Genomic DNA, 22,619 nt, shown 5'->3' on the forward strand with positions numbered 1-22,619 from the left:
CATCAAAATGTACGTACATGTCGGGATGTTGAGCTAAAATACAATAACAATTTAATTGGTATTTATGTTATCAAAGGCTGCACGGTGGTCGAGTGGTTAGCACGCAGACCTCACAGCTGGGAGACCAGGGTTCAATTCCACCCTCGGCTATCTCTGTGTGGAGTTTGCATGTTCTCCCCGTGCATGCGTGGGTTTTCTCCGGGTACTCCGGTTTCCTCCCACATTCCAAAAACATGCTAGGTTAATTAGCGACTCCAAATTGTCCATAGGTATGAATGTGAGTGTGAATGGTTGTTTGTCTATATGTGCCCTGTGATTGGCTGGCAACCCTTGTTTGGAAAAGCGATCACTTGATTTAAAACAACACATTTCTTTTCAGCTGTATGATTAGATGATGATGTCATGTGATGTGTATTCATCGATTCATCCATTTTCTATATCGCTTAGCCTCACTAGGGGTATGCTGGAGCCTATCCCAGCTGTCTTCAGGCGAGAGGCCAATCACAGGGGTACAAGGGAGTACTCCAGCCCCCCCCCCCCATTATGTGTTAAAGGTGTGATTAAGAAGCAAGGTTGCACTTTGATAGCTCATCGCACTATTTTATTCAATTACTGACATCTCAGGAGAAGAGGAGAGTCTTCAACTGTGTTGGTAAACCATTGGTGTAGATTTTTTTTTACCCCCCCATAGCGTTGATGCAACACTGAAAAAGCGCTATTTTCCAAACAAACACAGGTCCCTCCTTAATGATATGTAAGAGGCAGAAAGGATCTCACCTGGACAGTTTTTGCATGAAACATACAAATGAAACAGGTTCAACCTTTTTCTTTTTTTTTTTTTTTTTGTATTTCCACATATAATAATAAATATCTATACCTATAAACACTCCAACATAATCAAAATATTAAGTCACATGTACTGGAAAAAGATCCACTTTCAAATCACAATGATAAATGTACAAAACAATAGACATCTCCATATAAATGTTAATGGTTTTTTTTTTGTTAGTGATTTCAGTCTCATTTCAGAGGAAATCAGTGGATACAAACTCTACTTGGAGATTGAGTATTTCCTGAGGCTTATGGGTTCCCCGTAAAGGCCAGGAGAGGGGAATGGCTTATATGTTTACCAAGGACAAGTACCTTTCAGGGTACCAAATGGGTTCAAGAGAAGTTTTCTGAGCACTTACGTTTTAAAAATGTACCTACTCACCTCTCCTTTTATAGGCCACAACAGTATTTGAACAGAGCTGATTTAAGCTGTTACTCGTCTTTGATACATATGTGCTGGTCCACCAAAACACCCAGGTGACCGCATTGAGGTGTCGAAGCAACCTTGGACCGTTTGAGTCAATTTGAGAAGTTGCACTTCAAGCAGCAAACCAAGATCTTGGTGTGTGTGTGTGTGTGTGTATGCAAATTAGGGGGAACGGGTGAGTGGGAAAACCTCTTCAACATAAAATGTCAAAGAAAACATATTCTGAAAAACTGTACATGTAAACATCACACTTTCACTGAGTCCAAAACTGGAGGGATGAGGGGGGGGGGATACGAAGCTTCACACAGGTATACAGTACACCCCCATGCACAGAGCTACAGTCTTATCAGTGCAGTAGAGGCAACCATGAAATCATATAAATAACAATAGCATTACAGACCACCACCAAATAATAAGTTAAAACAGGCAAGGGCGTATAAACCGCTTGGATTTTTTTTTTTTTTTTAACAGTGCCGTACCCACAGAAAAAGAACAATTCAAAACATTTTTTTTTTTTACCACTCTTTGTACAGCTATACAGTACACTTATCTGACCACACTGGCAATCCACAAGCTACCAGGGCATTTTCATCAACACCAATAGATTATTACATTGTCCAGTCAATACAAAGAGAAGATCCATTGGGCATTATTATTAAAAAAAACAAACAAAAAAAAAAAACAACAAAATAGTTGTTGATCACACAAACTCTAGCACACAATGTTGTTCAACACACCAGCAAGCAAACATTGGGGTGAAAGTGTATGTGAGTGTGAGCGTCATGGCAAAGGTTACAAAAAAAAAAAAAAAAAAATCAGAGGAGATGAGGAAGACTCCTACGCTTCAGTTACGTGAGATATGTGGCACACACGTGATGTTGGCAGGCCGCCCCTGCCGAGGAGCCGTAAAGCTGCTTGTGACTTGACTCGTGATTATGACTTGGAAGTAAAGACACACTCACTTATCACTTATGTTTTTTCCTTAATCCTGAGCTATAAAGTGCTTCCAAACTTGCAATAGTTCATAGAGATTTCACTTGAAATGCGAGTGGGACGCGCCGGCGTGGTAATGAGGTGTTTGATGATAGATAAATAAAGAATATATCTCTTTAAACTTTCCTAAGGTGCCAGCCGAGGAGGCCGCTTGGAGAGTCAAGTTGTCCTTGTTGGGAATGTGCTGAGCGACTGAATTCAATCTTGTACAAAATGGGTCACTTCACTTTTACACAAAACTGTGCACGATCACTTTTAAGCAGAAGCAAAAATCATAATTTGTAAAAAAAAAAAAACAACAAAAAAAACACATTTGACAACCGTGTTTGTGCTGAGTGACTCACCGTCAAAAAAGTGTGAGACTGTGCTCTTTTGTCTGGTTTGAGCACTTCTGTGTGCCGTCAGACTCCAAATACACACACACACACACACACACACACATATCACAAACAGACACACAGCAGGGAGCGTAAACTGTGATGTAGTTACATCTTTGTCAAAGATTGTCTCTTGCGTGTTTTCTAACATCAACGTGGTTTTGGGAGGGGTGGTGGGGGGTTAGTGAGTGAGCGACGCACACACTCACAACATCCGCTATGCAAGCCATGCGGATGTTTCCGGTCGACCTCAACGAAAAGTAATCAATCTGTATTGGCTGTGCATGAGAAAACTCACAGATCAATTCCTTCACCAAAAAAAAAAAAAAAAAAAAAAAAAAAAAATTGTGCAACAACTCACCTTTTTTTCCGTCCCTGTAGATCTGCATGAGAATGAATGATAATGATAATGATAATGATAATGATAAACATCGGTATTCACAACAGACAACAATGAAGTTGGCTACAATGCTGCATGGGATTATCACATCTTCTAACAGTTAGGACTTGAGAGGATTGTGGTGAAATACTCCCAACCATTTTTTTTTTGCCTCCAAAAGTACACCATTACTGATTATCATCAATATTGCACCTTCCTCTGCTGACATTAAACAATATATTAATCTCTTCTTTTTTTTTTTTTTCTTTTCCCTGACAGGTTTTTGTGACCTCGTATGAGCTCATACTCAGGCTTCCTAGTCAGTACCCAGCCAGGCCATGTTCAGGTCGTGAGTCTTACGAGGTAATATTTCGACCACACAGTTTAGAGAGACTACTAAAATGGTCCAAAATGTAATTTTTTTTTTTTTTTCCCGATGCGAAGTCATTATTTTTGGAAACATTTATAAACGTAGTATCAATACGGAGTAGATCACCCAATCAAACCGCGTCACTGTACAGGATATATTACATGTGTGACAACATAACAATGGCAAACCTTAGCACGACAATGAGAATTGAATTCTTGCAATACTCCACTAGTTTTTTCCATACAGATTATCACTTCCTGAGACAAATGGGGGTTGCGGTGGCGAAAGCAAGACAGAGCACTGAGGTCAAAGGGAACCGAATGCATAAATAATTTGTGTGGGTTGAGTAAAGGTACTTTACAGGACCTGCCGTGCTTGGCAGAACCACTCCTGTCTGTTTGTGTCGGTCCAAGAATTGCATGTCAGCGTGACATATTTACATATGTAGACGGACAGGCTGCATTGTGGGTCGGCTCAAGCTCAGTTCTGCTGCAGGATCAGGTTCTCCAGCTCGTCCGCCGAGCGAAGCAGGAAAGCGGCGGACTCCCGGTAACCAGCAATGAGCTGCCTCACTGCCGTGACCTCTGGAGGACTGAGCTGGGCCGAAGCTCCTCCCCCGCCGCCTCCCTGACCATGACTGTTGGAGCTAGAGGAGGAGGAGTTTGGAGCGATGGACTTCATGCTCAGGTCTGTTGGACCTGTAGACACAAACGGGATCAAATCAGGAACTGAGAAAGTCAACATCCAGCATGGTGTCATCATTCATTTCTACCCTTTTAGTTTTCGTGATCTGATACTTGAGTACACGGGTTCGATCCCACCCTGGGCCATCTCTGTGTGGAGTTTGCATGTTCTCCCCGTGCATGCATTGGTTTTCTCCGGGTACTCCGGTTTCCTCCCACATTCCAAAAACATGCTAGGTTAATTAGCGACTCCAAATTGTCCATAGGTATGAATGTGAGTGTGAATGGTTGTTTGTCTATATGTGCCCTGTGATTGGCTGGCCACCAGTCCAGGGTGTACCCCGCCTCTGGCCCGAAGACAGCCGGGATAGGCTCCAGCACCCCCGCGACCCTCGTGAGGATAAGCGGTAGAAAATGAATGAATGAATGAATGGATGGATGATCCCCCAGGCTGCACGGCGAACTAGTGGTTAGCACGCAGGCCTCACAGCTAGGAAACCCCAGTTCAATTCCACCCTCGGCCATCTCTGTGTGGAGTTTGCATGTTCTCCCCGTGCATGCGTGGGTTTTCTCCGGGTACTCCGGTTTCCTCCCACATTCCAAAAACATGCTAGGTTAATTGGCCACTCCAAATTGTATGAATGTGAGTGTGAATGGTTGTTTGTCGATACCCCGCCTCTGGCCCAAAGACAGCCGGAACAGGCTCCAGCACCCTTGCGACCCTCGTGAGGATAAGCGGTAGAAAACTAATGAATGAATGATACTTGAGTTGAAAAAATAAACTAAAAAGGGAACACCAGTTTCCTGTGCAATCTGGACCAATCACCAGTCAATCATTCATTCATTTTCTACCGCTTTTCCTCACGACTGGTGGCCAGCCAATCACTGGGCACATATAGACAAACAACCATTCACACTCACATTCATACCTATGGACAATTTGGAGTCGTCAATTAACCTAGCATGTTTTTGTACCCGGAGAAAACCCACGCATGCACAGGGAGAACATGCAAACTCCATACAGAGATGGCCGAGGGTGGATTTGAACCCTGGTCTTCTAGCTGTGAGGTCTAGACCACCGTGCCGCCAACAGTCAATCACAGTAATGAAATATTATTCCATTCACACTGGCATCGGTAGACAATATAAGGTCTTCAATGAACCTAACATGTATGTCTTTGTAGGAAGAAGCCTTGAGAGGATCCATACAATATGAGTACACTATAGAGCCCACTCTCCAATCACGACACAATGAGGAAACAGTACAAACTGTACTAGCCAAGAGCAATCAATCGGATCACGTACAGGAAGGAGTAAGATCTGTTGGAAAATAATCTGATGATTTGTTCACTCTGGTTTGGCCTCTTTTTTACACGTTTGTAAAATGATTTGTATCCCTTTGATGGACACGTTGTCGCTCTTTTGACCAGAATGGCAAACGACTAATTGCTCCGACCACAGATGCCAACCATCTGCGTCAACATGTCGGAGGCAGAAGTCCCCATTAAAAAGAAGGAAAAACTATGATCATGTTTTTAACGTTGGTTACATGTAAAGGAAACATAACTAACTGTTAAAGTCACATTCAGTGAAAACTACATAGTTTAGTTGACCTCAACCAGGGGTCCTCAATAGGCAACCCACAGGCCACGTCAGGCACACCAAAGCATTTCATTCATTCCTCAGTAAGCGGCTGGATAGTTTAGTGCAGGGGTGGGCAAACTACAGCCCGGGGGGCCATATCCGGGCCGCCAAGTGTTTGAATACGGCCCACCCGTTCTTTCCAAAGTATTTAATTTAAACTTAACATACAACCTGGCATCATGGTACAACCATTTGATGGTTTAAGTAGCTGTTTTAGCAATTTTGTTATTTGATGTTGTCTGCTTAAAAAACAACACACACACTTTTACACACTTTTCCAGGTGGACTGTTATGTATAAAATATATAGTCTGGCGTCCCATAAATTTTGTTAAAGTAATGCGTCCCGCGAGTCAAAATGTTTGCCCCCTCCGGTTTAGTGGGTAACACCGCTAGCTCTTGGTACAAGGTTGTATCTGAACTGTTGTATCACAGTGAATCGTATCGTTTGCACAATGCATCGACTTATTCTTTTTTCAAAATACTGTATATAGTTTTTGATTCATATCTAGATGCGTATGGAAGCATTTACAACAGAGATTTACAATGCCCGCTTTGTATAGAGAAAAATGATCTGTGATTAATTGCAATTCATTATGAGTTAACTATGGCGAAAGTGTGATTAATCACGATTAAATATTTTAACCAATTTTCAGTCCTAAAATATACCGTATAGATATATTTATACCATCTGGGCCTCACAGTTTCTGCAGAGGAAAAGCCTCCCCCTTACCGTTGGTGTGGGCCCCAGCAGCAGCATTCTGTTGGTTGCTGCTGACTGTTCCGTATCCCCGCAGGTTGTAGTTGAGGCCTCCGTTGGTGTAGAGCTGGTCTTGGGCAAAAGCTGTGCTGGAAATGGCGAAGCTTGACGGGGCCACAGATGCAGGATCCCTTGTGCTGGGCTTGTCTACAGAGATAGGCTCGTCCTGTGGGCAGATGTTTCATTTTAGTGGCATGCAGCCTTTTGATATGAATAAAATGAATGAATGAATGAATGAATATATTTACTTCTGCAGTTTTAGTCTGCACTGAGACGTCCCTATAGATTGACTGTAATAAACTAAGAATCATCTTTTGAACTAGTATTGTATTACAATTGATATAGTGCAAGTGGACCAGTCCAGGGTGTACCCCGCCTCTCGCCCAAAGTCAGCTGGGATAGGTTCCAGCATACATAAGCGTATTGGTAAGTGTGTATATCCATTCTAGGCAGACTCCCAAGTCTGCTGCTAAAAAATTTACCGCTGGGTAGACATCAAGCCGCATCCTCTTGGCCGCGTTTCGGGTTTCGCTCTCGCACGCAGCAGCAAGGATGTTCTCAGCCATGGCAGAGGTGAGGTGAGGAGGTGTCGGTCGTATCTGGCAGCAATATTTGAATGTGAGATTACAGTATATATGCGTATTTATATATTGCACCGATTTGTGGTACTTAATACCTCAAAACCACTTTTTTTCATGCGGCGACAAGATTTGAGGTAGGTGCGAATGCGCTTGCGGGAGCGCTCCTGGAACTCAGGGAACTGGCGACTGCAGGACTCCATGATGGCCTGGATCTTCTCCTTGGGCTGTTTGGAGATGGGTACCATGCGGTCCAGATTCTCATCCACAAACAGACGCACAAACATCTGAGAGAGAGAGAGAGAGAGAGAGAGAGTGAGACAGAGGAAGGGGGAGGGGATGGGAGGGGAGGGAGAGGATGTAGAGCAGAAAAATGACAGGAGGGTGCAGCAAGAGAGGGGTGCGAGAGAGTTGAAAACAAAAGAGAGGAAAGGCGGGGAGGGGATGGGCGCATACGGCGACAGTGGAAGAGGACAAGAATAAGGGAGGGGGGGAGGTTGTGCACATACACACACGTACGGGCGGTGAAAATGGAAGCACTGCATCATGCGAAGGACAATATTGCCTCTGTGTCATATTATTTGTTTTCATATGACTCAGAAATGCATTTTCTTGCAGCCTATATTGCACAGGCGTAGTCATGCATATGATATTAATATATAATTTAGAGACAACAAAGTTTCAAAATAAGAACAGCCCCATATTTCATTCCCACGGCTCTTGCTAGCTTGGTTACTTACATTAAAGGCTTTAAGTCTCTCTGGGTCCATTCCCTCTGCATCATTGATCTTATCGGCGTCGTCATGGTCATCATGATCATCGTCATCATCATCAACTATCTGTGCACGGCCGGAGGTCAAGTCCTCTGCACACATGCTCAGTTCAGTCTTCACAGAGTCGTAGCTTCCTGAGCTGTATGGAGGGGACTACAGACACCCGTGCATGTTAAAATCTTAGTCATTCATGACTCATGACTGAAGAATGTCCGCGTTTACCTTGTTGGAGTACTCTGTTTTGATGGGGTACTTCCTGTTTGGGTCTGCCGGATAAGAATTCTGCGGCGAACACCCCGCCGGCAGGAGTCTGTCACTCAGGTTGACCGGCTGCTGGTCATCCGAGGAGGACGAGGACAAGGTGGTGCTGAAGTCCAAGGGAGCACTCAACCCGTTCTCGGTCACATCCCCGTATAGGGCACTGCCCTCTGGTGGGTTCCCGCCCACGGGGTGCACCTCTGGCGAGGTCAGGGCCGGCATGCCGTTGGCACTGCTGCCCTGTGAGGAGTCGTCGTCTGCTGGAAGGGGGTAGGAACAAAAAGTGAGCGATGAGTGTTTGTTCATCGTTAAAATAGGACTGTTTTGTTGGGGATACATGATGTGTTGAAAAAAAACTATTGGTCATAAAAGTGGTTAAAAAGGGTGGATCTTATGTGCTTAAGCAACAAAGAGGGAGCAGTACTGGGGGTGGGGAGCATTCAGTGTGAGTACGATTCCTACATGTGTCGTGCTTCGTTGAGGTCTTCTCCCTACTTGCCCTAATTTCAGTCTCTGTGTAGTGCGAGGGTTAATACTGGCCTTTGTCCTACTTTTCTAAGCCCTGCACCCTGAGAGAGAGGGGTGCACATCGGATTGGGGCTGCACTGGTGTCCCACCCACTGGATTTATTTGGATTAGTCCACTAAGAACAAGGCAAGCTGTTTCTTGCACAATATCGGTCATGCTCACATAGCATGTTGAGTCAGTTGTCTATAGGCTAAAAAGTAGCAAAAACACTGGAATATGTGAATATTCTCATTCATCCACGTCGTTGTATTCTCGCAATAGTAAGTATCGCTGGGATTGACACTCGACAGAGCAGCTCTAGTCTGACGGTGGCAGAGATGTAAACACGTCTCACCGTCCTCTTCTTTAATGGTGGCTGCTGGGTCGCCGAGCCTCTCTCCATTTGGCAGACCGGGCTCAGGCACTGGCGGCTGCTCAGCTGCGACCCATGCAGGCTCAGCACCATTCATGTCCTCGCTACTTACCGAGCTGTCATCCTGGAAAAAAGGAGAGCAGGAGGAGAAATGGAGACATGAGACAGGAAATGAAAACCAGTGATGTGAGGAAAGCCTCGCACTTTTGAAAACAACTTTTGATGCATTCTGCCGGTAGGAGGATGGCATCTGTGTGTCTACTGATGGGCATTTTGATACAGGACAGCAGAACGACGAGGGAACGAAGAAGCTTTCCTTTTAAGTAATATCTTTCTTGGAGCGGTGCTATTTTTAACTCTTACGTAGGGAACATGCTTGCTGTAGCGTAACACAAACATGACGGTTAGCAAAGCAGAACAAACTATTCACATTTTGAGCTTCCTCCTATGATGACCATGCTGTGCGATAGACATCATGTGTCGGCAGTCATCTCGCTGTATATCAGCAGACTCTGGACCACACAAACAGGTTTTAATCTCTTTTGTTAGAACGCCCAGTTGGACACCAAGTCAGCCATTGGAGTCATTAAGAGTCAAAACACACAAAAACAAAATACCATCAAAACTGCATCTTATAATGTCAATTGTTTCAATTACAAGATGGAGTCTGGTACAAAAACAAACAAGAGTGAATGAGCCTTGATTATATTAATGCCACAACAGCAGGAAACAAAAGTTGACTATGGTTCTCATGTATGTTGTTGTTTTGTGTTCTAATAACCTGCACAAATAAGGAAGTGTGCTCCATCACAAAAGTGTAGCATATTTTTACAGTGTCAACACACACACAACACATCCAAAACACTGCATGCTAATCTTAATATTATCTTAGCTCATATCAGTGAAATACACAACACAACACACTACAATGCTACAGCTATGTAAGTAATGTGAAATTATCAAATCATTTGGACTCAATTTCACTTTTGTACTCACCCGCGAATCACAATCTGGGTCATAATTCCCAAGAATCCTAATTATGCGTGATTTTGGGTCTACATTTTCATCGCCAAGTGCCGCTCCCTGCACTTTAGTGACAGCTCTTTGGGAGCGTTTCCGTCACGGCTCGTGGTGGGAGGGGTCTCCGGCGTGACGTCACTAACTCACGCTTAATCCGTGCCTCACAAGTGGGCCCCTCCTCCCAGCAGGAGCGCTGCATCTACTCTTTAATATTGAATTAAAAGTTGATAGGCCCCCCCACACACAAAGCCTTCCTCTCTGCAGCCTTGATGAGGCTTAAAAGGGAAGAAGCAGGAGACTTTATGCCGTCAATAGAAATTTAATTAGAGTAAATTGGGGAGGCCTGAAAGAGCGAGATTCCCCGATGTATTTATGAGGACACCTTCCTTGCTTAGCCACACACACACACACGCACACACACACACACACACACACACACACGCACACACATTGTTTCCAGTCAGCTACGCTTACCCTCTCCGTGGCTGTCATGCACTGCAGTTTCATTTGCTTCAGGTAGGTGGCAGTAAGGGGCATGTTGTAATCAATGAGGTCAGGGACCAGAGAGGTTGGTCGATCATTTTCTGCAAATGTAAAAAAAAATATCAGTGAATACATTGATTTAGTATGGAATTAGTGCTTAGTAAATTAATATTAAAGACTTTAATGCAATAAAGTGTCCACAATAAGTCATCTTGGGTTTTTTATTTTATACTATTTTATTTTTATTTTAACAAATTTGATAAAAACAAATTTGATAAAAACAAACAAATTTGATTTGGATATCTGAGGAATATTTTTTGTTATAATTCTCTGACAAAACTAAAGCAGTGACTGCCCTTATAATGTGCAACAACACATGCCTGCATTCTCCCAGTTGACCACTAGAGGGACTCCTTTTCAGTCGTTCTATTGCTGCACGAAGCCCTCTTGAGTCTTTGTTACATCATGCTGCTGATGGTTATATACACGTTTTTATCAATGAGTATTTCAAAAGTCATCTCACCCGCAGTCAGTGTGGAAAATCTCAACCAACAATACAAACCAAACACAGAAATTGACTTGCAACATGGCAGTCACCACATTTCCATATCACCATATAACAAATGATCAGCGTGGTATCCACTCTTAAAGGTTGATTTGAAAATAGCATACTGTATCAGCTAATTATGTGCAGAATGAACAAGGCACCCACAGGTTACAGTATGTTACCTTTGAACTCTGCAGTGCTGGGGTTGATGTGCATCCTTTTCTGACACTCTCCACAGCTCATTAGGAACCGAGTCACCGCCTCCCTAGGCAGGAAGGCATAGGTCTCTGCTATCTGTGTCGGGGGATTGAGCATAGAAAAGGCTTTAAAATGGCATCACAAAGTGTAAAATGTAGGCACAGAATTTTTTTTTTCAGCAAAAGTTTGGGGTCAGTGTGCGTTATATTGGTTCTCCCTGAAGAGGATTCGTCCCCTATCTCTTGTTCCTACAGATGCCCTAAATCCAACTCCGGCCCTACATGTTCCCGCTTTGATTAAGCACGGTAGAGTATTTCTTCCTTTTTTGTTTTTATCATATACTATACGGTACACCTTCGTGTCACGGTGGGCCTCCCCTCCTTGCTTGTCTCCAACGCCACCCTCCCCTCCTCGTCCCCTGTGGCGTTTCCCTAGAAAATGCGACCTTCACAAGACCATGGAGAGACAGCAGGGGTGCCCACCCCCACCGGGCCCACCGCCACTGCCACTGCTCCCCTTCCCCTTTGCCCCCTCTCCACACATCATGGCCCCTTGAGGCAGCTGAGAGGGAAAGGCCACCCAGAGGAGCGTGCTCCTCCCAGAAGGCCACAGTGACAGTTCCATATTATGCCCTGCCCCGGTGATGCTGCCTCCTCAAAAGGGTACACTCTATGAGACGTGACAGGACCTCTCTACAGGGCAGGGGCACAAGCAGAAATTGGCTTTATTTTTTTTTTTGTTGTTCCTCAGGGGTGGGGGGTAAAAGATGGCGACTGAAGTCCCGCAATCACACAAAGGACCTGGTTTTGTCCTGTACCACTTGGTCCCGGGCATCAGAAACCACACCAGACCCGCTTGTTGAATCAACTCTCATGCTGCTTTTGTTCTAGAGGCGTTAGCCATGTGACACATGCGGTTAGTGGACGGGCAAAGGTGGTTTCGTTCCCTTGGAAACCACTAATGCTAAAAATTCTACATTGCCGTACCAATAACAGAATATCGGCTATACGGGTTGTACAGCAGGCCACGCAGCTAGGAGACCTGTGTTTGATTCCATCCTCGGGCATCTCTATGTGGAGTTTACATATTCTTCCCGTGGGTGGGTTTTCTCCGGTAGTTTTAAACTAGCCAACACATTCTCAGTAACTTCTTCTTTCTATTTGGGCTTTTCCCTTCAGGGGTCGCCACAGCAAATCAATCTCCTGCATCCAACCCTGTCTCTCTCACACCAACTACCCTCATGTCCTCCTTCACTACATCCATAAACCTCCTCTTTGGACGCAGCATCCTTCTACCAATATATTCACTATCTCTACTCTGGACATGTCCCAAACATCTCAGTCTGGCCTCTCTGACTTTATCTCCAGGGCCTCTATAACATGTAATGTCCCTCTGATGTACTCGTTCTTGATCCTATCCATCCTGGTCACTCTCAAAGGGAACCTCAGTAAACATAAAGTAAACATACTGCTAAACTTGACAATTTGACGGCAAAAAAAACGTACCAACATGAAGCACAGAGTCGGAATGTTGACTAGGAAAAAACGCTTGACTTGTAAACGTAAATGTGCTAACAAATATACTGTGATGACTTTGTTTCTAACTGCAAATGTCTCCCTGTTGGCGGCGCTGGAGAAAAGTCAGGCGTCAGATGATCAAACATGGCATAGCAGGTGTGCTAAAACCACTTGGGTAATGTGTTTAATGTGACCTATTTTTCACAGGTGGGCAAAGAGTTTGCAATGAACTCACCGCTTTGTAGGTCTTCTTTTGGCCCGCATGTTTCGGTGCCCTGCCGGGGTCGGCACCAATCTCCACGTGCATGGCATAGATGATGTCAAAGAAGTCTTCGACTACTGCCACACGCTTCAAAGAGGAGTTGTCCTGGGCCGAATGGCCGTCTGAACACTGAAAAACCAAAAGAAACTGGAGTTGATTCTGCTGTCATCGCTAATGTTATGTACAGAAGGCTTTGTATTAATGTTTGATTCCCTTTCAGTTGGAGTGGTCAGCAAACGTCCCCTCATTTCCACACTGTTAAAAATAACGACCAATAGTCCCTCCCACCACCACCTCTGGCGGCCATCCTGCCTCCTGCACCGCTGACCCTGTCGCCATAGAAACAGACACAGATTTCTCTCAGGCAGGTGTGCTGGGCAAAGGGTCATGTGACACGCCACAGAAGTGGGATCGCCAGGAGAACGGCTCCATCCACGGCGCACCCGGGGGGGGGGGCTTTCCTTTCCTATCTTTTCAGCTTTTAAAAACTTCATCCACTAGAAATATTAAATGTAAACATTAAGCGCCACAGCAGGACTTTAAGTGAATTAGTTAGTTTCCACAAAGAGATGAGGCGCCAAAATCTTGAGCCTCCCAGGTTCAAAAAGTTCTCACATGTCACTGAGGGCAGCGTACTTTTCTTCCTATCACCTTGACATTTTCACACTGTTCCCGGGACGTGACATTTCATTTTTCTGACTCTATTTCCAACATGTTCTCTCTCTTCTTTTGCCATGTCTTTCGCTCATAACTCCATCAGTCCATCAGTCCATCAGTCCAACAGTCCACAGTCCACACCATCTCCCCTGATTTCTTACTGTACCCCCCCACCCCAGCAACCCGCCTCTCCTTCTCTCTTCTTGCTCCGGCTCTCCCAAGTGCGAGGTAATGATCGTTGCCATGGCAACTAAAACCAGCTCACAGAGCGGGTTTGTTTTAATCCGGCCCGCTCTCTCCCTCTTCTCGGAGCTTCTCCCCCTGTCAGCATGGGCTAAATGTAACCATAATAAATGTAATAATAACAGTCCTCCACCTCATCATCACAGCTGTAATCTAGCAAGGTATCATCGTCACCCCCACCAACACCCCACCCCACTCCCCCCCCCCCCCCAACCCCCATTCCAGCGACATCACCAGCACCGCTGCTGCTGCTGCTGCTGCTTGGGACAATGGTGTCAGGTCCATTCACGCTGGATTTAGATAATCTCATACTACTGTGGGGTGTGCATTGCACCCACAGCACTGCTGCATTGCTGCTGAATTCCTCCAAAATTCTCCCCGCCACTCAGTCAGTAGTGTATTATTTTGCATGGAAAAAAAAACATGCAATTAAAAAAAAAACAATACCTGCAACCGTTTATATATATATATATATGTAAAAAAAATGTGGCCACGTCTTTCATTAGCCGTTTTGACAGCCTAAGTATTGCTGAAGGCTGTCTTGGGCTTCTGCGAGCAGTTGCCAGATAAATGCTTCCAAACAAGAGCCAACAGGGAGTTAAACATTCACCTCTCAACACAGCATGCTTTGAATGAGCCTGTTTGTACGTGCTATGTGTGTTCGAGTACAGTAACACGTCTACCGGGCAGCGCTTGAAGCATCTCGGAGGAGAACAGCTGTTGAATGGAGCTGTAGATATTGGGTCTCATCAGCAGCGTGCCGTTTTTAAAGAGCAAAGGAGACATGTCAGCGTCCCTAAATGGCAACAAGACATCATGAACACAGCAACTGCAACACTCTCACCCTCATTTTCTCCTTCTCTCTTTCTTTCTAATCCCGCAGGACTTTGCTCTCCCCAGCCACTGTACAACCAGCCCCCATCCTCAGCTCCCTGTCCCGCAACAAACCGCTCTGTTGCTAGGAGACTGGAGGGTTTGAGTCGGCTGCCCCCACCCCCGCTGGCAGTCTTGCACACACACACACACACATACACACACACGCGTGTGCGCACACACAGCAGAGTGGCTGATGGGGAGAGAGGAGCAGTCCTAGCACACAGGCAGGTCAGGAGGAGGAGGTAGGGCGGTTCGCAGGAAGCAGCTGGGTCACAAAGACAGGCCACGAGAGATGGAGGAGACACATCACACCACAAATGAGTGCCACAGGCAAACAGATAAATAAGGTGTTGACATGCAAAAGAGCTCAACTTTGAAAGTCAACATCATAAAATTTGACTCGTAAGACAACTGGTTGCACAAAGGCAGACGTACTGCATGTACTTTGATAAATAATGATCATTTCTTCTGATGCACGCAACGTTATAATCTAACATTTGATTCAAACTGTAAAACAAATATTCTGTCCCCCCCAAAAGAAAGAAATACATGACCCCGATTCTTCTCACCTAGCTTCCAACATAGTTTGTTCCCTTTAAATGTGCTGGTTAGGTCATTTTAATTGTAGAAAATAATACAACTTGTGTGTTTATTATTAGTTTTTTAATGTATTTGGGGCAGTATCATTGTATGTTTTGTTTATGTTTGTGTGCACGCATAATACGACATGAAGTAAAAAGGCTGTGTCATGGGTACTTGTGACTCAGAGGGTCTCTCTGCAAATGGGACAAGAGGTCTGTAAATATCAGCTAGCTAATGGACATGTAAATGGGACAAAGCCTATATCCACTGTGTGCACGTATGATTGATGGTGACAGATTAAGGTGCATGTGACATAAAACAGCGATGTGAGAGATCTTTACCTCCTTGTGTTTTTTTTTTTCTCTCCATCTTTCTATTTCTTCATCCTTGTCTTTTCTTTTAAGCATCATCTTTCACCCTCTTTGCCTCAGCTCACAAAGTCTATCATTAAATCCACATTAGGTGCACCGAGCTCCAACCCTCTGTTGTGTGTGTGTGTGTGTGTGTGTGTGTGTCTGTCTGGACTGCTCTCATAACGAATATTATTCGAGATAGTGGGTGACATTCCCAATATACTACTACTGAGCCGGTGAGAGTACCGCTAGTCCTGGGACTGTCAGAACAGACATTCTAGTCTCCGAAGAGGATATGTTATGTAAATGAGCGGCACACGCATCATCACAGAGTCCAATTTCACATTTTCTCTCGATTACCAAGCCGTCCCCGTTCGTTAAATGTTGTCCTTGGAAAGGCATTAAAAATGACAGTAGCGGTACAAGAAGGGGGGGGGATTATTGCTGACTTAAAGACATGTGTGACTGTGTGTGTGAGGAGCAGAACTCTGACTGTCTCCCACACAGGGGGGAGGCCCCCGGGCCGGTTAAAAATGGTGTTAATTTCTCCTCCTATGGGAAAGCAAAGAACAGTCTCTCCATGGCAACAGAGAGGGTGCTGAAGGGAGGAAAGACGGAGCAAGCGATCGGCGACCCCCTCTTTGTGCATGCGCACACATACATGTGGAAAGTATCACATATGTTCACTCCACATTGTGTCACACATTCGCAGTAACAAAATTAGAGTATCGACGTTTCCCAATGAGTATCTAAGAAAAATAGTTCTCTGACCACGGATGAACACCTAAATTCATGATAACAAGCTCATTAGTGGCTCTCTCCAACGGCCTAAGAACAACTCTGTGATTCTCGTTTAGGACGGTGAACATTTGGGAACCCATGAGAGTTAAGGCCATGTGTCCCTCTGATAAGTGCTGCCAGACACAGATGAAAGAGAAACTCTGGACAACAGCACAGGAGATTCAAAATGCCCCCTAAAAATGTTATTCATGCAAATTCTGTGGAATAATAGGGCCAGTATTCTTTTGACTCTGTGGCCCTTCCCCAAAAGAGGGGCTCTCCGGGGAAACATGGCCTAATTAATCAGATAATAATGATGATGTTCCTCTTCTCAGCTGATGCAGAGGTGCAAACATCTAGAGCCCCCTTTTGTGGCTCTAGACGTGAAATGATGAAGAATAACAGATTCTACCTCAGAAGGAAGTCCTTAGTTTGTACTGGAAATACAAGCTAAGATACTGAATTGTCTCCAAAGATTGGACCTGCAAACATCTAGAGCCCCTTTTGTGGCTCTAGACGTGAAATGATGAAGAATAACAGATTCTACCTCAGAAGGAAGTCCTTAGTTTGTACTGGAAATACAAGCTAAGATACTGAATTGTCTCCAAAGATTGAAACTGCAAACATCTAGAGCCCCTTTTGTGGCTCTAGACGTGAAATGATGAAGAATAACAGATTCTACCTCAGAAGGAAGTCCTTAGTTTGTACTGGAAATACCAGCTAAGATACTGAATTGTCTCCAAAGATTGGAACTGCAAACATCTAGAGCCCCTTTTGTGGCTCTAGATGGGAAATGATGAAGAATAACAGATTCTACCTCAGAAGGAAGTCCTTAGTTTGTACTGGAAATACCAGCTAAGATACTGAATTGTCTCCAAAGATTGGAACTGCAAACATCTAGAGCCCCTTTTGTGGCTCTAGATGGGAAATGATGAAGAATAACAGATTCTACCTCAGAAGGAAGTCCTTAGTTTGTACTGGAAATACAAGCTAAGATACTGAATTGTCTCCAAAGATTGAAACTGCAAACATCTAGAGCCCCTTTTGTGGCTCTAGATGTGAAATGATGAAGAATAACAGATTCTACCTCAGAAGGAAGTCCTTAGTTTGTAATGGAAATACCAGCTAAGATACTGAATTGTCTCCAAAGATTGGCACTGCAAACATCTAGAGCCCCTTTTGTGGCTCTAGATGTGAAATGATGAAGAATAACAGATTCTACCTCAGAAGGAAGTCCTTTGTTTGTACTTGAAATTCAAGCTAAGATACTGAATTGTCTCCAAAGATTGGAACTGCAAACATCTAGAACCCCTTTTGTGGCTCTAGATGTGAAATGATGAAGAATAACAGATTCTGCCTCAGAAGGAAGTCCTTAGTTTGTACTGGAAATACCAGTTAAGATACTGAATTGTCTCCAAAGATTGGCACTGCAAACATCTAGAGCCCCTTTTGTGGCTCCTGACGTGAAATGATGAAGAATAACAGGTTCTACCTCAGAAGGAAGTACAAGCTGAGATACTGAATAGTCTTCAAAGATTGGAACTGTTCAAAGCTACAGTACATTTTGATTGTTGGTTATTTTTACAAACATAACCGAACACAACACCCCCCGACTATACGCTCCCAAGCTCAAATAAATGATGAATCTGTTAATTCATCATTCGGTGTAGCACCCTTTTATGATGGGATTTGGACTTACAATTTAAAATAAGGGTTTTCCCGACCTCGTTATTTTGTTGATGACAACACACGCATCCATCCACGAGTAACAGGTCTTTATGAACCGCGATACACATCTGCAGCGTGGCCACCAAAAACCTGCTGTGAGCGCTAATCAAAGATAGGTACAGATTTCAGTTGACATGGCAACTAAAAGCAGCAGCACACAATAAAGTATTTTTACATTTTCACCACAATGCCCACTTAAAGGGACAAAGCATCTTTGGAAAACCCTGTCCACTCTGTTTTTCTTTTATTTCCATAGGATGCAATTTTCACGGTGCATCTCTGTGTGTGTTTGTCGTCCTATTTCTCGTCCCCTCCTCCTCTAATCAGGACATAATGAGAGCTAAACGAGGTTGCTTCTCCACATTGAGGGCTACTGGGAGAACTGTTCAGGAAAAAAAAAAAAACGTGACACAACATGGACATACAGCCTAGAGAGAATAATCCAGTATCTGCCTCGGACAGAAGCCTCTGCACCAAGTCAGTAACGTTCACCACGACTGCGCCCAGCCTTTGTCCCATCACACACTGAAGCCGCCTTGTACGCTTCGCTGACACATAGAAGAGACCTTCTCTGTCTGCACATCATCCAGCATCTATCCCTGCCCCCACCCAGCCTCCCGTCATTTACCCCCATGCCTGCCCCCATACAGAAACTTGGCACAGTCCGGGAGCAGCTGCAGCGGGGCGTCCAATGCTCAAGCTCAAGAGACACACCCCCCAGCCCTGCAGCCGTACGGCGAGGCGGTGACCATTGTGTGCGTATTGGGACGTCCGCATTTGTGTGTTTGTCACTTTTGCACTAAACCAAAGCGGCCGATATGGAAGGCAATGAAATATTGCATTGTAATATTTCATCATCCGCATACATATAAAGAGCTGCTGCTTCTGACTCATCATTGGATGCTGCTTGTGCTGCTTAAAGTTTTGTTTGTTCTTTAAATTTCCCAAGTGGTGCTGAGTCAGGATGACCCCCCCCCCCTACATATGATATTAGCAATAAAGCATGCATGCAATTATGCAGTCAATAAAATATATTTCATCACACGTTGAGGTTAAAAGGGACGCATTCATGCCAACTGGATTGTCCCAAGAACATCTAATCAATGACTCCTCCAAAAAGCTGCTAAGGAGCCCTTATCAGAACAGAACGCTGCACACAAAAGCCACTCAACACATTTTGGGCAGCATGTGCACCTGCGGAGACTATTAACACCTGCCCCCTTGTCCGGGGGGGGGGGGGGGGGGACATAATATTGAGCGCATCTAAATTGTGCATTCACACAGGTGTAGCACCTGTGGAGGGATCTGAACAATTCAACACCAATCCAAAGAATTTATACTCTAATCTGCTCTGAGACGTAACCAGAGAGACCCGGCAGTTAGGCAGGACAGTGGGGGCTGATTGTTTAAAATGGTGCATGTTGTCTCTTCGCTGGCACATTGGGCCCGAATATCCTCCACACGCACACACGCCCACACAAGGGCTGCTCGGGGTACTGCTGACAGTTTATCACTTATATGAGCGAAAACAACAACACATGACCCTGAGATGTGCAGAGGGGAGGGGGGGCATGCATGCCCTGACCTTTACCCTTTACACTATGTCACATGTTTAATGGACCTGAGCACAAACTATGCATATGTGCATATGTGTGTCACGACGGAGCCTTTTGTTTCAGCCACAGCCCTGCACGTATGGTCACTAATCACGCACAACGTCACCCGTGATGACCTAATGAGCCCAAGTATGACTTTAAAACATACACAGTCTATACATGTTATATAAGTATCTATATATGTAATATATATGTAACGGCGGGATCTAAAAAGCAGGAGAAAAAGCAGGCAATCCTGGAGTACATAGGTGTTGCCAAAGCAACGAGTGCCTGTGTGTGAGTGGATCTGCGTCCTGCCCAGGACAATAAAAGGTGCCACTCAGATTGGCGGACACTCAGTCATATTTTCCCATTTATTGTGTACAGTACAAACACACATGTTCTCTCAAATGGCAGCCTATATGCACACACAGTGCGCGCGTCCGTGGGTTTAGACGGGACAGCGAGGGTACGGGGCTATGAAGACGACCCCAGATGATCAGCTTGACTGCCCAAATCCCACCCCCCATCCCCCCCTCCCCACCACACACCATCAGCAGGTGATTGTGGCATCTTCTAAGTTAATAAGGCTTCAACGCGCCCTCCGAGGAGGCACCCCGGAGTGTCCTATAACAGAGGCGAGCCATCAGCATGCCGCTGCACATGCAACCAACACTACGACACCGGACGACACCACATTGTGCACGGTCCCGTCCAAAGTGTAACGCAGCACATTATCACTATGATGGTTCTCGTGAGCCCCAACCGTCAGCCTGGACCCACCTTGCTGTCATGGCTGAGCACAACAGCCTCTCAGCATCACCACTGCCGGGAGGCACCGGCGTTGCTATGGCAGCAGGGATGAGAGTGGGGCTGCTCCGGCTGGGATGTGGACAAAGTCAAGCGTTATCGTGCAAGGGGGGTGAGGGCAAGCCGGGAGCACAAAACGTTATAAGTAGACCTTTTTTTAAAAAAAAAAAAATTACAAAAATCCACGACAGGTGCATGTTTAGAGCAATAAAATCACGATAACTTGCAGACGGGACATCTCGTGCGCGTACACGCACACATACACGTACACAGGCACACGCACACAGTTTACCGTTGACTTAACCGGGACATATAGAACGGGCTTCCCTGGAGCTCCTTTCTTGTTGTGCTCTCCCAAAACGTTGGTCCCCACCTGAAATCCTTTGGACTTCACCCAAAATTTGAATTTGGCGTTAATGTGGCTGTTGTCCACGTACACGCCGTCCGACTCGTCGTTTTGCAATAACGTCTGCATGATTTTGTTATATTTTCGCCGGGTGACGGTCTTTGTTTTGCCAGAGTCTCCGTAAGTGCGGAGACACCAGTCCTGAAATTCACTGAACATCTCCGCCTCCAACACGACCGGACTCCGGCTCCTCTTGGGCGCATCCACGCACGCCTTCTTCGTTGCCATTTCTCGCCCTCGCCTCCCCTTCTCTCTCTCTCTCTTTCTCTCCCCCCGTCTGGATCCAAAGCCCGGGCTAATAAAAGAGCACACTTGAGCGGCTTTCCTCTTGCTTCGACCCCCTGCCGGTCCCCACGTACTCGATTCGGCTTCTGGGACGCGGTGGTTCCTCTGCTCAAGTGACCCGGACAGCAGCACACCTGTTTGCAGCGGAGCAGCGCTGTCCCGAACCGCAGCGGTGATAAATGTCACTTCCTCAAATCATGAGCTGAGGAGCAGAGCGGGGGGCTGTCCTATGCCGGGCGGCCATCTCTCCCACCTGTGCGTAAAACGTCTTTTTCGTCTCCGGGAACAAAAAAAAAAAAAAAAAAAACAGACCTCAGTGGAGACAAAAGCGCGGAAACAAACGTCGGTTTCACTTTCTATCAACCTACTTTCTAACCACCGGCACTATAGTTTCACATACAATGGGCTCGACCTTTAAGAAGCAAAGATGCTCGCGATGTGCGCCTCCGACCCACATGCGCCTCCCTCTCCTCGCACCTGTTTGAATGGCATCTCTTGCATTGAACCTCCTATGTGCATTAACAGGCCTATCCCGGTATGTAAAGCACACACAATGTCCCGTTTAGGGAGGATAAACATATAGAAATACCGAGTGGATGCAATAAGACATATAGTTCTTTGTTATACATATACATATAATGCATTCATAGTTATTTCAACATGAATGAATGAGTGGCATTCTCGTCTTGAGTGGGATTCGAATTCAAAATATCGCAACATCTGGTATGGTTAAAAAAATTAAAAAATTCAATCATTCAAAATAAGTCACTTCATTTAAAGCATGACGATGACAGTAAAAACTTGCTCAGGAGCAACCAAACATATCACAATGTTCATCATCGGGGTCTTATGTGTGCAGTTTTTCGCCTGTGTGTGTGTGTGTGTGTGTGACTCCCCCCTGGCCTGTGCATTACAGGCCCAAGCTGGCGGTGGTGACTGCTGCTGTTGCCATGACAGCAGCTCAGCAGAGTCTCAGGCCTGCAAAGGGTGAGTGGGATGCCCCGTCCTCATGTCTCCATCCAGGCTGTGAAAATGGAACATTGAATGAAAAAAAGCCCCACCCTGACTGAATGGCGGTCAGTCCGACACCACCACCTCATCAAATACTGCAGAAGTGAGGCCCTGCATGTGTGTGTGTGTGTGTGTGTGTGTGTGTGTGTGTGTGTGTGTGTGGCAGACGGCCGGAGCCTTTGCAAGCTATTTCATTCCATTTCATCATTTGGTCTCCTGTAGTCTTCTGTCAGGACCGGCCTGTATATGTAGGAGGAGCTCCTACAGTTTCCACCTCCCCGAGGGGAGGAAACATTTCAACACTGCTATTTTGTA

At 45.3% G+C, this 22,619-nt stretch overlaps 1 protein-coding gene across 2 annotated transcripts; it reads right to left on the minus strand.

Moving 5' to 3' along the window:
- Positions 1–579: 579 nt before the first annotated feature.
- nol4la (nucleolar protein 4-like a) lies at positions 580–21,782 on the minus strand. 2 transcript variants are annotated; one of them, XM_058051377.2, is made up of 11 exons: positions 20,895–21,782; positions 12,952–13,107; positions 11,184–11,295; positions 10,446–10,555; positions 8,934–9,075; positions 8,036–8,328; positions 7,781–7,966; positions 7,139–7,327; positions 6,945–7,061; positions 6,436–6,628; positions 580–4,075 (listed from the first exon to the last, which is right to left on the minus strand). In XM_058051377.2, the coding sequence occupies exons 1-11, from the start codon at positions 21,234–21,236 to the stop codon at positions 3,858–3,860; spliced, it is 2,058 nt and encodes a 685-aa protein (XP_057907360.2). In that variant the 5' UTR covers positions 21,237–21,782; the 3' UTR covers positions 580–3,857. The 2 variants fall into 2 exon arrangements, with proteins under 2 accessions (XP_057907360.2, XP_057907359.2); XM_058051376.2 differs by having other exon boundaries at positions 8,036–8,331; positions 20,895–21,781.
- Between the last annotated feature and the right edge of the window lie 837 nt (positions 21,783–22,619).

This window comes from Doryrhamphus excisus, linkage group LG15, assembly GCF_037039965.1.
Source record: "Doryrhamphus excisus strain RoL-2023G ecotype Guam linkage group LG15, RoL_Dexc_Guam_v1.1, whole genome shotgun sequence".
Taxonomy (NCBI): domain Eukaryota; kingdom Metazoa; phylum Chordata; class Actinopteri; order Syngnathiformes; family Syngnathidae; genus Doryrhamphus; species Doryrhamphus excisus.

Excerpts from the sequence above, each read along its gene's own strand:
- nol4la (XM_058051376.2), bottom strand. The coding sequence starts at position 21,236 with ATGGCAACGAAGAAGGCGTGCGTGGATGCGCCCAAGAGGAGCCGGAGT. Across the intron at positions 10,556-11,183 it reads CAGCACTGCAGAGTTCAAAG|AAAATGATCGACCAACCTCT; the intron begins GTAACATACTGT and ends TTACATTTGCAG. Across the intron at positions 7,062-7,138 it reads TGAAAAAAAGTGGTTTTGAG|ATACGACCGACACCTCCTCA; the intron begins GTATTAAGTACC and ends TATTGCTGCCAG.